Source organism: Misgurnus anguillicaudatus, chromosome 8, assembly GCF_027580225.2.
Source record: "Misgurnus anguillicaudatus chromosome 8, ASM2758022v2, whole genome shotgun sequence".
NCBI classification, from domain to species: domain Eukaryota; kingdom Metazoa; phylum Chordata; class Actinopteri; order Cypriniformes; family Cobitidae; genus Misgurnus; species Misgurnus anguillicaudatus.
Window position 1 is genome coordinate 23,891,665 of NC_073344.2, and position 15,744 is coordinate 23,907,408.

Consider the following 15,744-nt stretch of genomic DNA (forward strand, 5'->3'; position numbering starts at 1 on the left):
CGAATTTTTTCAATAACGTTTTTGATGACATAAGACATTTCATTCACATAATGACCACTATATTTAACATTAAAATAGTGATGTTTCTTTACAATTTAGGGTTCAAATTCATTATACATGTTTTTAAAATATCGGCTGATAGTGTGGAAAAAGTGTTTTTATCGCCAGATACCGATTATTGGCCTATATATCAGTGCATCTCTAATTTTAAACATTTCAAACTATTTAAAATAAAAGATGCTTTTTTGGCTATTTTCTGAATTTTATCTTATCTTTCCTCGCCAGCGTTTTAAAAAAAAGTTGCTAGCCAGCGCCAGCATTTTTCATGATTTATACAAGTTTAATGCCTTCCAGAATTTTTTTTATTATTTTTTATCACCTCTCAAATATGGGTAGGTTTCTTCAAAAACACAAAATTTTGATCAAAAAGCTGCCATTTTTGCGAAGGACTTTTGTTAGAGATTATGCAAAGCGGTCTTTAAAACATACACAGAGTTTTTTCTCTTTCATGTGAGGCGCTACTTCTGGGTTGTAAAAGTTGTGGAAGTGCACCTGGTGGATAATAGCGGTATTGCAGAAAGCCATTCTCAAAAAATTGTTTCTCTTGATTCATATGAAATAATTTTGATGTATAGGTCGCACCCGCCAAACAATGAAAAGACTGTGACTTATAGTCTGGAAAATAAGGTAACTGTGTTGATTCTGGATTTTTAGATGAAATATTGTTGATTTCATTAAAACTTGACACGTTTCATGGATTTTATGTACTAAGTGTAGGCCATAAAATCTTCAGAGAGACTCATATTACCATTATTGTATACTTTTACTGTATTAATCTGTATCAATCCAAAATATGTAAAAGTACCTGATTTCTCTTGTATATTTACTCTTGTAACAGTTTTGTACTTTGTGTGTGATTGTGTGTTTCTGCAGTTACGCACCGATGCTGAGAAGCGTTCTCTGGTGGAGAGCGGCCTAGCGTGGTACAGCGAGGACTGTAAGTCTTTACAGAAGTCAGATGGGCTTTATGACACGGGCAGTCTAAAATCAGAGCCCTCCAGCAAGTGGAGGAAGACTCGGACGCCGGACGCTTCCACGCACGAGAAAACGGCAAAATGTGAAGTAAAGAAACCTCAAAGCATCGGACAGCCAGGCAGCTTCAGAAAGACCCGCAATCCTCCTGTGGGCGTCACCTCGCCCATCACACATACATCACAAAGCATGCTGAAAGTAGCAGGTATGTATGTTGTTGTTGTGTGTGTCTGTGTATTAGACTGGGCGGTAGTTGTCACAAAGCCTATATTGCTATAATTTTGTTGAATATAACAAAAGTTAATACAGCCCAGAATTGTAAAACATAAACATATTTTTTTTCATTTGGATATGTTTCATATTTTGGATATATAAAAGACATGCATTTCTTATGAGGTCCCACTTTTGGACAGCAACACAAAGAGCTTTTCTTCTCTATAGATGCAGCTTTTATGTAATCCAACATGCATCTGTCTCCAAACAGATTAGATATGAAGGGTACAGTACTGTGAGTTGGAAATAAATCAGTTGGACTAATAAGAGGTCATTTTCTGTACTACGATTCATTTGTAACCTTGTATAAATGAAGGCCAGATGTGATCCAGAGTTTGTTGTCTCTTTAGTAGATATCAGACTCATGTGATGGCACATTAGTTTGATCAGTGTAAACCTTTAAATGTGCCAAAAACTGAGTTCACAAAAACAATTTTGTCATTATGTATTTACCCTCGTTCATCTGTTTCTCTTAACACAATAAAAGTGATACAGCTTGACAATCACAAATGGACCACAAAACCAGCCACAAGTCACGGGTATATTTGTAGCAATAGGCAACAATAGATTGTATGGGTCAAAATTTTTATGCCAAAGATCATTGGGATATTAAAGGGATAGTACACCCAAAAATGAAAATAATGTCATTAATGACTCCCCCTTATTTTGTTCCAAACTCGTAAGACCTCCGTTCATCTTTGGAAACACAGTTTAAGATGTTTTATATTTAGTCCGAGAGCTTGTTGACCCTTCATTGAAAATCTACGTGCGGTATACTGTCCATGTCCAGAAAGCCAACAAAAACATCATCAAAGTAGTCCATGTGACATCAGTGGGTCAGCCAGAACCTGCCGAAGCATCCAAAATACATTTCTGTCCAAAAATAAAAAAATTACGACAGCATTGTCTTCTCTTCTGCCTCAGTTGTGAAGCGCATAAGCGAGACTAAAGTCACGTGACGCGGCTGACGTGTTATTTGGTGCGCCCCAGCTATTTTTTTCCGTGTGCCCGGGCTTCATTTAGAGTCTGAGGGAGACGCACGCTGTAAGTTTGAAAAAAAAAACTTTGAAACATGTTTGATGATAACACGTCATCCGCGTTACTGCAGTCACATGACTTTAGTCTCGGGCATGCGCTTCACAACAGATGCGGAAGAGAAGATAATGCTGAATAAAGTCGTCATTTTTGTTATTTTTGGACCAAAATGTATTTTTGATGCTTCAACACATTTTAACTGACCCACTGATGTCACATGGACTACTTTGATGATGTTTTTATTACCTTTCTGAACATGGACAGTATACCGTATGTAGATTTTCAATGAAGGGTCAACAAGCTCTTGGACTAAATATAAAACATCTTAAACTGTGTTTCCAAAGATGAACGGAGGTCTTACGAGTTTGGAACAACATGAGGTTGAGTCATTATTTTCATTTTTGGGTGAACTATCCCTTTAAGTAAAGATAATGTTCCAACAACATATTTAGTCAATTTTTTACCGTAAATATATCAAAAATTATACGTGCTGTATTATTATTATTTGGTCAACTTTAAAGGTGATTATTTTGATTTTTTGCACCCTTAGATTCCAGATTTTAAAATAGTTGAATCTCAGCCAAATATTGTCATATCCTAACAATGGAAAGCTTATTTATTTAGCAAAAATACCCTCATGACTGGTTTTGTGCTCCAGGGTTACATTTATTTTTTATGTAAAAACGCTGCCATTTTCTTTGAACTTGCCCTCATTCCTGTATATATTTGACTTTATATAAGTATATATTGTCCTGTATATAAATACCTAAACGTATTTGTTTGGAGAGAAGCCCGTGAGGTAGGCATTGTAACCTCTATTGGCTGGTTTCGAATGACATTTAAATGCCAGACAGTAGTAGTGATGCACAAGTCAGGGTTTTTTTTCAACCCCGGGTCCCGCTTTTATGAAATTATTTGACCCGCCCTGTATATGTTTGTTGTGTTTGTATATTTTTTTACAAGAGTTGCACTTCACGTAGCAGATACTGCTGTTGTCTCCTGCTGCAACTATTTTTTGAGAAACGGTCCCAAACATTAGATCTAGCAGCGTGACCTCCGTTTCTTTAAATGATGTAAATTCCCAACCTCGTCTTCCAACTTCATTTTAATTTCTCATTTGTTTTGATGTTGGGGTTGGCGCTAAGAGGGCCAAAGGTTTGGGGACATCATGCAAGTTACGTTGCTACGTTGGCCAACTTATTGTAACCTTATTCACCTTATTCCGCCACGCCCCTTTTTAATTCTTCGCTCTTCCGCATTTTGTCAACAGACTTCCGCTGCTAATATGGCACAGTGCATTCGGTAGTTAGTTTGGTGGTTAGAAGATTGTTTGTAGTTCACTATAACTTAGGCGAAATGACAAATATCGCTACTGCTGTAAATGTTTTAAATTAGGAGGACGGTTAAAACTTCATATGACGCTCGGATAGTCTTATATTGTCCCATCAATCGTCTCGTGGTTAGACGATATGAAGCGGCCGCGGCAAGTAACCTGGCATATTTAATTACCTCGTCCTGTCAGGAGTTGATGGAGCAGCATTGAAAATTATTAAAGTACTTATGCCTACACAGTGATTTCGTCTTTTTTAAGGCAAATGTGCACCTTAGTCAGTCCAATAACTACTTCGTTTTTATGTGGTAATGTACCATGATAGAATTCATTTGCAAACTTGCCAACACTTATTCCTTCAAATCAGGAGACTTAAATCCTTTTAAGTGGAATCTAAAGCTCACATATGGTTTAAGAAATTCCTTACAGATAATATCTGATCACATTGTAGGCTAAAGGTGTATATAACTGCATGACAGGTAACATCTGATCACATTGTAAAGGTTTAATATAACTGCATGGCAGGTAACATCTGATCACATTGTGAAGGTTTAATATAAATGCACAACATCTGATCACATTGTAAAGGTTTAATATAAATGCACAACAGCTCACATTGTAAATGTTTAATATCACTGCATGACATCTGATCACATATGAAGGTTTAATGTAACTTTACAACAGGTAAAATCAGGTCACATTGTAAAGGTTTATAAAAATAACTATTGACTAAGAAACAGATAACTTTTCAGCAAGACCACCCTGCAATAAATAAATATGAAGCTTTATCGGAGTAATCAGGAGCTCATCACAAGTGTATATATGGTATCTGTTGGTGTATGTACTGGTAAAGTGCTTGGCGACTGTGTTATGGATGCAATATCAACCCTGTGTAAAGCTGACTAGGTTGGTTGTTTCTGTACATTTGTGCCAGCTCAACACATTGAAGCAGTTTCTCGGACAGGGTTTGCAGGACTAGGCCTTAATTATATTAGGACATTTTAGTTTTTACAAACAAACCCTACAAAAAAACAAGACTGGTGCGCATCTTGTGACAAAACAATGGCACTCATATATGTTGAGGTATGTCAGTACAAGGTGTTTTTAAATTATTGTAGCTCAAATATGCATTTTAGCCTGGGACCAGGATAAGCCCTGTCAGGGAAACCGCACCATTGTTTTCCCATATCAGATGTAGGTTGCTTCAGGTTGAGTTGTGATTTTAAAGTGTAGTTGTGGTCAGAGACGGATGGATCCTCCCATTGTGTTTCTGCATCACAGTTTAGGAACATGTTGATTGTATCATCCTCACAGTTGTCCTCTGCTTCACTACACATCAATGCATCTGTGAAAACAATATAACCATAAACATTTTTATGTTAGTATTTAAAGTAAAGTTGCATCATGAGAATTAATATCTAAATGGCACCCATACTTAAACAGAACAGTGTGTAAGAGAGATGCATTAAATAGAGACAGTAACATTATACACACAACCTTTAACTTCAGTGTTAAATAATACGTTGTTTAATAGGTCATTATCAATATCTGAATGAGAAATGAACTGACATTCTAGCATCTGAAATCTCTGTAACTTGTAGGAATCACGTGGGCTACTGTAATAATGTAATGTATGTACTATAATATCTCGTTGTACTATCGTAAATATAAACATACAGTATGTGGACAATTAAAATCATTCAAAATAGTTGCATTTGAGAAACTAACGTTACTGATCTTAAGTGTATTTGTAGAACGGAGTTCACAAATCTAACTTTAGGCGAACGAGCACATAGTTAGCTTAGATAGCTTACCTGAAACGGGCCACCTTTGCAACACCAGCCGTGGTTTAAATTTACCGGAACATCGTAGTCGAACCTTTACTTGGGATAAGGGTGTTCCTCAGTCGGCTTCCCGTTCGTTAAAATTGGTAAGAAACAAACATAAAGGCGCTTGAGTGAGCTTTTTAAGTTTAACGCGTCGCCTTCAGCCACTGCCTCAGCTGCTCATCATGTATGCGGCCGGAAGAACGTTGACAAAATGAACGAAATGGCGCCGCCCTTGTTGTCGTGAAAAATAAGGTGAATAAAAGATCCTAATAAAATATGAAAATATATATTTCCAAATATTTAGTATAGGCTATAGGGAATTGCACGCATGTAATGACCCGCACCAATCTACATGCAAAAAGTGTCAATTTCTTTACCCGCTCCAACCCGAACCGCAGGTTACCCGTGGGTTACGAGACGACCCGTGCATCACTAATCCAGAGTACCTACAAGAAACACGTTAGCCAAAGCAGTGTACTGTATTTCTAAAATACTTTATGCATTAAAGGCGGGGTGTGTGTGGTTCTTGAAAAACACTCTGGAAAAGGGAGTCGGGCCGACTACCAAAACACACTTGTAGCCAATCAGCAGTAAGGGGCGTGTCTACTAACCAACACAGTATGTGTGGGGCAGGTCTATCAAAAGAAGGTCCAGATTCTGTTGGGGTAGGGGCGTGTATGTTTAGGTGATTTTAAATGTCAACATTGGCTTTCAGAGATCATGCACCCCGCCTTTAAGTGTAACAGATTGCCTTTATTAATGTGTTGTTTCTATTATATTGTATTATAGATACACATAACCTACACTGATCATTTTATTGCACTTTATTGTATTTTTAAAATGCTTTATAATTTACTTTTCATTAACCTTTTTTAACATATACTTGGTCATTGTTTGTATTGTTTTATGTGTTTGCTGTGTCAGTTTAATGCGAAGTTAAGTTTTGATCTTGCAGTGGGTTGCAGTGGTCTTTATCTTTGACGGGTCTGTAATTAAATGCAGATGGTTGCATGCTCTCTGCCTCCAAACTCAATGACTCAGATACTTTATATTTAGGTCTGATGGATCAGATTTAGCCACAGGGACTTAATCATGGCTTCAATCGGACTTGGAGTGATTACATACCCCCAAGCCTTATTACTTACCTTTTAATGTGTTTCTGACCACACGGAGAGCTTGTGTCATTTTGGTTTTGATCTTGAATAGTGACTAAGCTCTGTGTGTTCATAATGTTTGTTAACGCCTGTTTTTTTTCTACAGTCCCCAAAGGAGACCCCAAGGCTGTTGATAAGGTGAAAATGACCGTGAAGGCAACAGGTCTTCAGCGCTCACGTTCAGATGCCGGACGCGACAACGCAGAGCATCGCAAGCCTCCATCCGGTCTGGTCAAACCCTCCTCTTACGGCTACAAGAAACCTTCTACTACTGGTACCGCAGCGGTTATGACAGCAGGGGGCGCCACTATTACGAGCGGCTCAGCTACTGTGGGAAAAACCCCAAAGTCTTCAGCCATCCCCATCAAACCCGTCCCAGGTGGAGGGGGGCGTAAAAACAGCTTTGATGCCAGCGGCTCCGAACAGGGCTTCCTTGCGCCCAACGCACGCGGTAGCATTCAGTACCGCAGCCTGCCACGGCCAGCAAAATCCAGTGCTATGAGCCTAACCGGGCGACCTCCTTCACGCCCCGTTAGCGGTACCATTGACCCTAGTCTCCTCACCCTCAAACCTGTACCGGCCTTACCCAACACAATGCCCACCAGAGGAAAGGAGGGCGGCAGCTTGAAGGGATCCGGTCGGTCGAGCGTGACAGGGCCGGTTAACCAGACGGACCGTGAGAAGGAAAAGGAGAGAGCCAAAGCTAAAGCAGACCTTGAGATCAGCTGTCTAAAGGGCGAGAACCAAGACAGCTGTGGAGAGGCTGTCGAGAAGATCCATAGGGTACGGAGAACAAGCACGAGTAAATATCCTGAACTGAGCTCTCCGACCGGCACGCCGAGGTACGATATATGTAGTTTGTTAAAATATATGCATTTATGCGAAAAAACTTTCAGTTTGAGAACCCATGAGTTTTTATACTTTGCAGTATATTCTGCAGCTTCCTATTTTGTTTATATAACGCAACCAAATCAATTATTTAAAGCTCTTCCTTGAAGCGAACATCCTCCGAGGCCTTTTTAATGGGTAGCTGAATGTTCTTCTTTATTTATAATCTTCAGAACATTGTCTATACTTAAATCCCTTGGTTTCATGCAGTACAACCTGACTACACAAGGTCTTTGATATGATTTTGCTCTTTCAGGTTGCTCAGTAGTAAGTCTCTAGCTCACCCTCCAAGCCTGGCTCACCTAGACAAGGTCAACTGCAACAGTCTGGACTCCTGCATCACCATTCAAGACCTTCCACCCAAGATTCCTCCCTACTCCAAGCTCCAGGACCTGGCCGGTTCCCGCGTGTCCCCGCGTCTCACCCCGAGTCCTGCCCCGGTGCTTCACATCGATTCCCCGAGATGTTTCTCCGGCCAGGCGTTGTCTGTGAGCAGCTCTCCCATTCTGTACCCGAAGATGTCCGGGCTGCACCGCAGCATGGAGTCGCTGCCGCTGAACATGAGCGTTCCCAAAATGGATCTGGGCAACCGTGAGGTGAACAGGAACACTGGGACTTGGGGTGCTGGCAGTAGGACATCCATCACCCTGGGTGACGGGTAAGTTTGGTCCTGTAACTGTTTTTTGGGTGTGGGTTTAGAAAAGTTAATGGAATGCTAAACTGGTTAATTGCCTAACCAGCACCAACTAATCTTTAGATCTTTAGAAAGAGGAGGGGTTCATATGTTATCTTTTAAGTCTAACACTGTTTGAAACTCTCTGCTGTGAGAGAGACGCCATCTGCTGGCACAACTGTGTAACACAACGGAGTTAGATATACTGTAGATCAGTGCTTCACAATCTTGGTCCTCGAGGACCCCCTTCCAAAAAGCTTTAGATGTCCTCATTTAACACACTTGATTTAACTCATCAGCTTGTTAGGGAGACATGTTCACCATTTTGGAAGTGGGCTGATTAGTTAAATCAATTGGGAAACATTTAAAACTTTTTGGAAGGGTACCAGAATTGGGAAGCACTGCTGTAGATGAAAGTAAATTAGTTAAGCAATTCAGATGGGTAGTAATGTGACGCCAAAAGCACAGGTGAGATATTTATATGTGCCGCTTTCTACCCCTCCCAGTTTAGAAACTGATAGGAACACCTTACCCAAGAAAGGATTAAGGTACATTTATTAACACTAACCTTAACTAGTAAAGTAATCCTTGCTAAGATCGCTCTGACATATGCATCGCTGTCTTTTGTAGTCACTGTGGCAGCGGCAAAACTGAGGTAGAAGTGCGGGAACGACGTCATTCGCACACGATATCAAGCATGACCGAATCAGACAGCCCGCCCCTGCTGCCGTCTCCTACGCACGTCACAGGGTCCTTTCCCGGGAAAACTACCAATGTGGGTAAGTTGTGTGTTCAGGTTATATCATAGCGGCATAAGTATTATTATACACTAATCAACATTTGAAGTGGATCAAACCCTTTCATAAAATCAGTATTCTGGTCTAAGGACAACTTTGATAAACTTTTGATTCACTTCAAAATGACAAATTGAAGCAAACAAAGTAGTATCTTAAAGTTTTAAAAGTAGTGTAAATAATTAACAAAGCTATAAGTTTATTATGAGAAATTAATCGATTCTCTCCACAGTGGCGCCTATCCCGAATTCTGGCTCCGGATCTCAGATCACTCGCTCCAGCAGCATCCCGGCTAATGATATGGGCTATGAGCTGTATGGCACATCTCCTCTGGGCAGCTCTCTCTCTCTGGCCGAGCGACCTAAGAGCATGATGAGATCTGGATCGTTCAGAGAGCCTGTCGAAGATGGTACGCGCATGCATGATTATCTTGATATAATGAAATACACCAGAGATACATTACTGACTTTAAATTGTGTAAATCGCTTACATTTATGTTATGTTTCTCTGACAGTTCATGGCTCTGTTCTGTCTCTGGCCTCTAATGCATCATCCAACTATTCATCAGTGAGTAAAAACTTTACATCTTACATTTAATGAATAATATATAATGATATAAGTCAAATTAGTACATTTGGATTCATCTCATGTAGCAGGCTGAGAATGAAAAATGTTGTCTTGTAATATGCAAAATTATTTTTCATCCCACACTGAATGTCGGCAGTAAGATGTGGTGCCTTGCTCTTGGTCTTCTGCATTTAATAATTACAGGGTTCCCACGGGTCCTTAAAATCCTTGAAAGTTTGTGAATCTGGGAAAAACAATTCAATGCCCTGGAAAGTTTTTGAAAATATACATACATAGATACAGGTCATTGAAAGTGCTTGAATCTATTTTATGCAAGAAGATTTTTGGGAAAAAAATCCATATTATTCCCTGTGTAGTGTAGGATAATATCATAAAATTCTAGACTTTTTAAGCACACATGCTAAACTGTTCCCTTTATAAACTTAAATCTTCTGTATGCGAATGTTCCACAAAATGCTTTTTTGCAGAGTTTGACACGTTAAAACGTGTCGGGTTATGTTATGTATGTAACTGCTCTCTGAGAAGGGAACGAGACGCTGCGTCTCTCTTGACATACTTCCTGCGTCCCTGTAACGCCATCTTTGGCAATATTTCAGATAGCGATATACTTCCTGGATCCCGCGTCACCCTGTCTTTGTCGTTAAGCCTCACCATTGGTTGAATTTGATATACACATTCAGACGCACTTACCCCTGGAGGCGTCCCCAAAGTGTCACCGCAGTGATGCAGCGCGGGTTCCCTCAAAAGTGTATCTTTAAAGGTAACATTATGTAACCTTGCTCTCACTTGAAGTGTGTCCCCACATTTAGTCCTTGAATTTGAGAGTATTGGACCTGAAAAACCTTGAAAGGTCCTTGAATTTGAAGATAGCTAAGGTGTGGGAACCCTAAATTATTAATCATGAATAATAATATTTTCAAAATACAAGCACTGCAAACCTTACGAATCATCTTTTCATGTGACATTTGTATTCTTTTGAGCATTTATCTGTTTACTATTTGCAAATTAAAACTTATAAAACTGTAGTTTAAACTTAAACCGAAAATCAACACGTGCTTGTATATGAATGTGTTAATGAAACACTGTCTGGTGTGACGTTTAATATCACCTTATCAGGAGAAAAAAGGCAGAATAGACTTTAGAAAGTATTATTGTATATCAGTGGTCTCCAACATGGTGCCCAGCAGGTTGCCTGCATGGAGTCTGTGAGTTGCCCGCCAAAGCACATTCTCATTTTTAATACTTATTTTATTACATATTTTTATATTAGCTTGGCTTCTTTTATGTATGTTAACATTTAAAACATATCAACAAGTAAAATAAAATCAACACTTTAAAGGTTTTTGAGTAGACTTGTTTTAGCCATTTGTGCTCACAAAAAGGTTGGAGACCCCTGCTGAAATACTGTGCAGTCTAAAGTGGCATTACTGTACACACAGACTTTCACAAAACCTTATTGTTTAATTCCTGAAGTGTCCTTTACACTACTTTTCTCTATATTTCTTCACTCTTTCCTTCTCTTTATCTTCATCTCTTCATCACATGCTCTCAGACTGAAGAGAGAATGCAAGGAGAGGTATGAACATCTGCTCTTCTTATCCTGTCTTTCCTCTTTCTTTGTTGTTGTTTAAAGAAGGATTTACATTTTATTATTTAAAAAAACAAAAATACTATCATTGAGAGATGGTGTGTGAAAAATCGATGTGTAAAACATCGCTCTTGACTACAGTACTGCCTGAAATTCTTTCATAATGTAAAAGGGTCAATGACGTGACGTTAATTATTTTGCATCTGTATGATTCAATTAAATGTAAAAGGGTTACAATTTCAAAGTAAATTTGCAGATTACTTGCATACATTTTCTTTTTTGAGGACCAAGTCTAAGTTTCTGGTTTTATTTAATTTTGAAAGAATATTTGGGGGATAATTGCAAAAATGTCAATGTGGTTTACCCGGGCTGTGTCAATTGGTATAACTAGTATTTTTTAAATGAAAATATAAATATATATTCATATATCATAAAAAATGTGGAATAAAATATTTACATAATTTTACATCATTTGTCAAAGATTATTTAGAAAACAAATCTGTTTTCAGCATATGTCAGGACAAATATTACAAAAACGCATTAAAATTAACATTTAGAAATAACTAATAAAATGATATTTTAAAATGATTTTTTTATGATTATGCTTACATGCCATTAAGGTGGATAAAATATTTAATATTTCTCTTTCTTTGGCGCAATTGGCGATTACACTATTTGACATTTTCAGGTCCATTCAGTCTTAACTGTCATAAAAATAGTGCAAATGTAATTTCTTATTGCATAAAATTAACATAAATATATGCATTGTATGTGCATTGAAATAAACCTGATGCGTGCTTTTAAAACAAGTTTTTAAAAACGATTTTTGAATTTCTCATCTTGCCAAACCATTTTTGTCACTGACCCAAAAAGCGTACTTTTTAATTGTCTTTAAATTGTGTTTTTTTATAACCTTACAGTGTATTAAGACTTATAGTTTTACGTTTGTGATTTGCTTTTTAACCTCAGCAAATCCGGATACTGAAGCGTGAGCTGGAGTCATCACAAGATAAAGTGGCCAGTCTGAGCACACAGCTGTCTGCAAACGTATGTACAAACACACGTGACAATACAGAGTTTTTAACCCTACAGTTAATGTAATCTTTCGTACGTAGTTTACTATTTGAAACTATTGCATTTTATAGTGATGGTTAAATTAGAAATTCTCATCACATTTCACTATTTCTTGGTTATGAGATTTAATTTATATTTCAAATGATTCAAAACAATATTTATTTTATATGCTTTATATCATATCATATTATGCAAATCACATATGTGACCCTGGGCAGGGTATATTTGTAGCAATAGCCAATAATGAAAATTATAGATTTTTATGCCAAAATTATTAGGATATTAAGATCATTTTCAATTAAGATATAAGATAGTAAATATATCATAAATGTATTGCTAAGGATTTTATTTGGATAACTTTAAAGGCCAAAACCATACATCAATGGAAAGCTTATTTATTCAGCTTTCAGGTGATGTATAAATAAATAAAAAATTGACCCTAATGACCGGTTTTTAGGGTCACATGTTGTCGTACTATAGCGTTGATTAATACCGTAGCAAAAAGTTTTACCTTTATATTAATACATTTTCATATCTGTTTGTTTTTCAGACACAATGTCATGTAAATTACATCACCAACATTGTCAGACTTTTATAAACTTATAATAATTTTATTCTCTAAATATGTTGTTGATTCTCATTTGTTTCATTATTTTCTCAAACGCTAAAGCAGGATTAATGATAATGCCAGTGAGCGTTGCCATGTTGATTTGTTTTAATTACAGTATTTACAGTATAGTGTGAATAATCCAGCTGTCTCTAATGTCATGAATGTATCACTGTGTGCCCACTAACCCATCCTGCTTTAACACTGCACAGATCTGACATTACTACCGTATGAGATTCAACATGCTATTTAAGTTTTTCTAACATGCATTTACACATCTGTGAACACGCTGGTCCCAGGACTCCAAATGTATTTGGGCACTTAAGGCCCCCTTTGAAACATTTGAATGACTTTACATTAAATAACTAAACATTAAACAAAATGGGATAGTGGAAAACAAGTCTCTTTGGTTACTCTGCTAGGACACCTGTGTTAGATCGAAGGGATCTGACTTAAAGTCCCTGCCAAAATGGCTCTATGAGTGCCCAAATAGTTTTTTGGGGTTCCTGTATGAATGTGTGTGGTCTGTGTGAGGAATGGCTCATAGCCCTATAGTCCTAACAGCACTGTCCCTCTCTCCTCGACTGATGTCTCCTACCGGCCCCTGATGACCGATGCTTCCTTCGTGCCGGTGGCTCTAACAGGCAGGCCAGGTTTGTTGGACTGTCAGCCCCGTTCGTCACTGTTGCATGTACCCTCAGTCTGGCGCTGACTGATGATGTCACCTGGACACATTTTATGATGTCATTGTTTATTCAGGGATGCTGATGGGGACTCTGAATTAGACTTGGGCCTGGCAATGCCCTAAAAACCACCCAGAACACCCTAGCAAAGCATAGCAACACACTACACAATATTCAGCATCTTAGCATCCTTAAAAAATACTCAGGCAACCAAAGCATCATGTGCAAGCTGCACTCATATTTTTTTTTCGGTAAATGTTAGCATGCAGTACAAGAATCAGAGTCAGGTAGCATGATGGATGTATCTTTAAATTATTTTTTTTTATTTAGTTCGAAGCGATGTCCTATGTGGCAAACATTCACATGGCAACCTCATGTCGTGGTCTCCTCCATCCATCCATTACAACGGATGTTTTTGATTCCCGTCCATTTCCCGGCCCAGTTGGAGACGCGCACAACTTGTGTGTGTGTGTGTTTGTGTGTGTCTGATGTGTTGTAAATAAAGTTTTTTACCGATTGTCAAATAACTAACAGTTACTCGTCCGCAGGCTAACCTGGTTGCAGCGTTCGAACAGAGTTTGGCCCTCATGACTGCACGACTGCAAAGTCTGTCGGTCACATCTGAACAGAAGGTCAGTGTACATACACAATGCTTATTTTATTAATGGCCATGCTATCATATGCTCAATGTTTTCAATTTTAAATAATATGTGTGTTGATGATATACGAAAGAACCATAACAGTTTAGTAGGTAGTAAAATAAAGTGTAGTATTGTGATTGCATTTTTGGTGTTGGACATTAAACAGACGTTTTTTTGTGTTTTTATTGTAAATCTGTGTTTCCAAAGTAAATACACAGTTATGCTATGATTTATATTTTAGGATTCTGAGTTACAGGACCTGAGGCAAACCATAGACAACCTGAAGTGCAAAAACACAGAGACACAGGTCATTATTCAAGGAGCCCTGGATATTCCTGAGACCACACCTAAAGGTTTGAACTTTAGACAGCTATTGAAACATTTTGACAATGGATTAATTTAGCTGTTTTTGTGCATATGTGATTTTTGCTTTCCTTAGTCACTTTAGGTCAGTGTTCTCAAACTGTGGGGCGTGAGATGGTGCCGGGGGCTCCATCTCATTAATACATTAATTCATCATAAATTCAGTGCAGTTAAACCTAAAAAAAATAAGGCTACTAAAAACAGCATTACATTGTATCAATATGTTTTGTTTAATTAACTCATTCCCCACAAGACTTTTTTTGAAAAGTTGCCCACCACCATTTTTGTGATTTTCACAAAATGCCTTCCAGGAAAAAAATCTTCTAGAAATAAGCGGGGAAAACAAGTATTTGACACATAAACATTTTCATCAGTAAGGGGATTTCTAAGTGGGCTATTGACACAAAATTTCCACCAGATATAGCCATCAAGCCAAATATTGAATTCATACAAAGAAATCAGAACATTTAAGTATACAAGTTGAGTCATAATAAATAAAGTGAAATGACACAGAGAATGAGTATTAAACACACTTTATTTAATACTTTGTAGAAAAGCATTTGTTGGTGATTACAGCTTCTAGACGCCTCTTGCATGGAGAGATCAGTCGTCTGCATTGCTCAGGAGTGATTCTGGCCCATTCTTCCACACAAATGTGTCAAATACTTATTTTCCCTGCTGTATATAAACATACAAATATATCAAATGAAAGAACAAACCCTCTGCTTTCAAACAAACAAAACAAACAGAACGGGGAAAAAATGTTTTCTCTGCTTTTAAACTCTTAAAAATGGGTATTTAAAAAAAAACTGAAATAATTGCATTTTTGTGAAGGAATTTTGTTAGAGATCAGATTCAGAATGATTATCAAAACATACACAGAGTTTAAACTTAATAAATATTTTTTGCTTCAGTTTTTTTATAAATTGGGTAAGTGCATAATAATCGCGGTATTACACATAACTCATTTCAATGGAAATGTTTTCTCTTAATTGACGAGATAACTCATTGATGGCGGGGAAAGAGTTAAAGTTAAACAAGTCTAATGTTGCGTACACAATAAACGCAAAGCATTCCGTTCCTTGCTTTAGATTACTCGCGGGATTTAACTTTGTGTCATGCTAATTTTCACTTGAGTTCAATATTTTCAACTTATTTTCGGCGAATAGCGAGTGTTTTTGCGGCAATTGCC

The 15,744-nt window shown here is 37.9% G+C and overlaps 1 protein-coding gene and 1 long non-coding RNA gene across 2 annotated transcripts in view; one reads left to right on the forward strand and one right to left on the reverse strand.

Annotated features, from left to right (window-relative positions):
- Positions 1-15,744, forward strand: part of nav1b (neuron navigator 1b) — a 70,381-nt gene that overhangs the window by 38,412 nt on the left and 16,225 nt on the right. Inside the window, exons 5-15 of the mRNA XM_073870508.1 lie at positions 934-1,237; positions 6,760-7,495; positions 7,798-8,199; positions 8,721-8,762; positions 8,845-8,993; positions 9,241-9,417; positions 9,523-9,575; positions 11,149-11,172; positions 12,154-12,231; positions 14,097-14,180; positions 14,431-14,542. Of these exons, the coding sequence (XP_073726609.1) occupies positions 934-1,237; positions 6,760-7,495; positions 7,798-8,199; positions 8,721-8,762; positions 8,845-8,993; positions 9,241-9,417; positions 9,523-9,575; positions 11,149-11,172; positions 12,154-12,231; positions 14,097-14,180; positions 14,431-14,542 (2,161 nt within the window). The remainder of the gene's footprint in view (positions 1-933; positions 1,238-6,759; positions 7,496-7,797; positions 8,200-8,720; positions 8,763-8,844; positions 8,994-9,240; positions 9,418-9,522; positions 9,576-11,148; positions 11,173-12,153; positions 12,232-14,096; positions 14,181-14,430; positions 14,543-15,744) is intronic.
- LOC141365745 (uncharacterized) lies at positions 4,687-5,763 on the reverse strand. Its single transcript, XR_012370777.1, has 2 exons — positions 5,485-5,763; positions 4,687-5,015 (listed from the first exon to the last, which is right to left on the reverse strand). It is a non-coding gene; the product is annotated as an uncharacterized lncRNA (long non-coding RNA).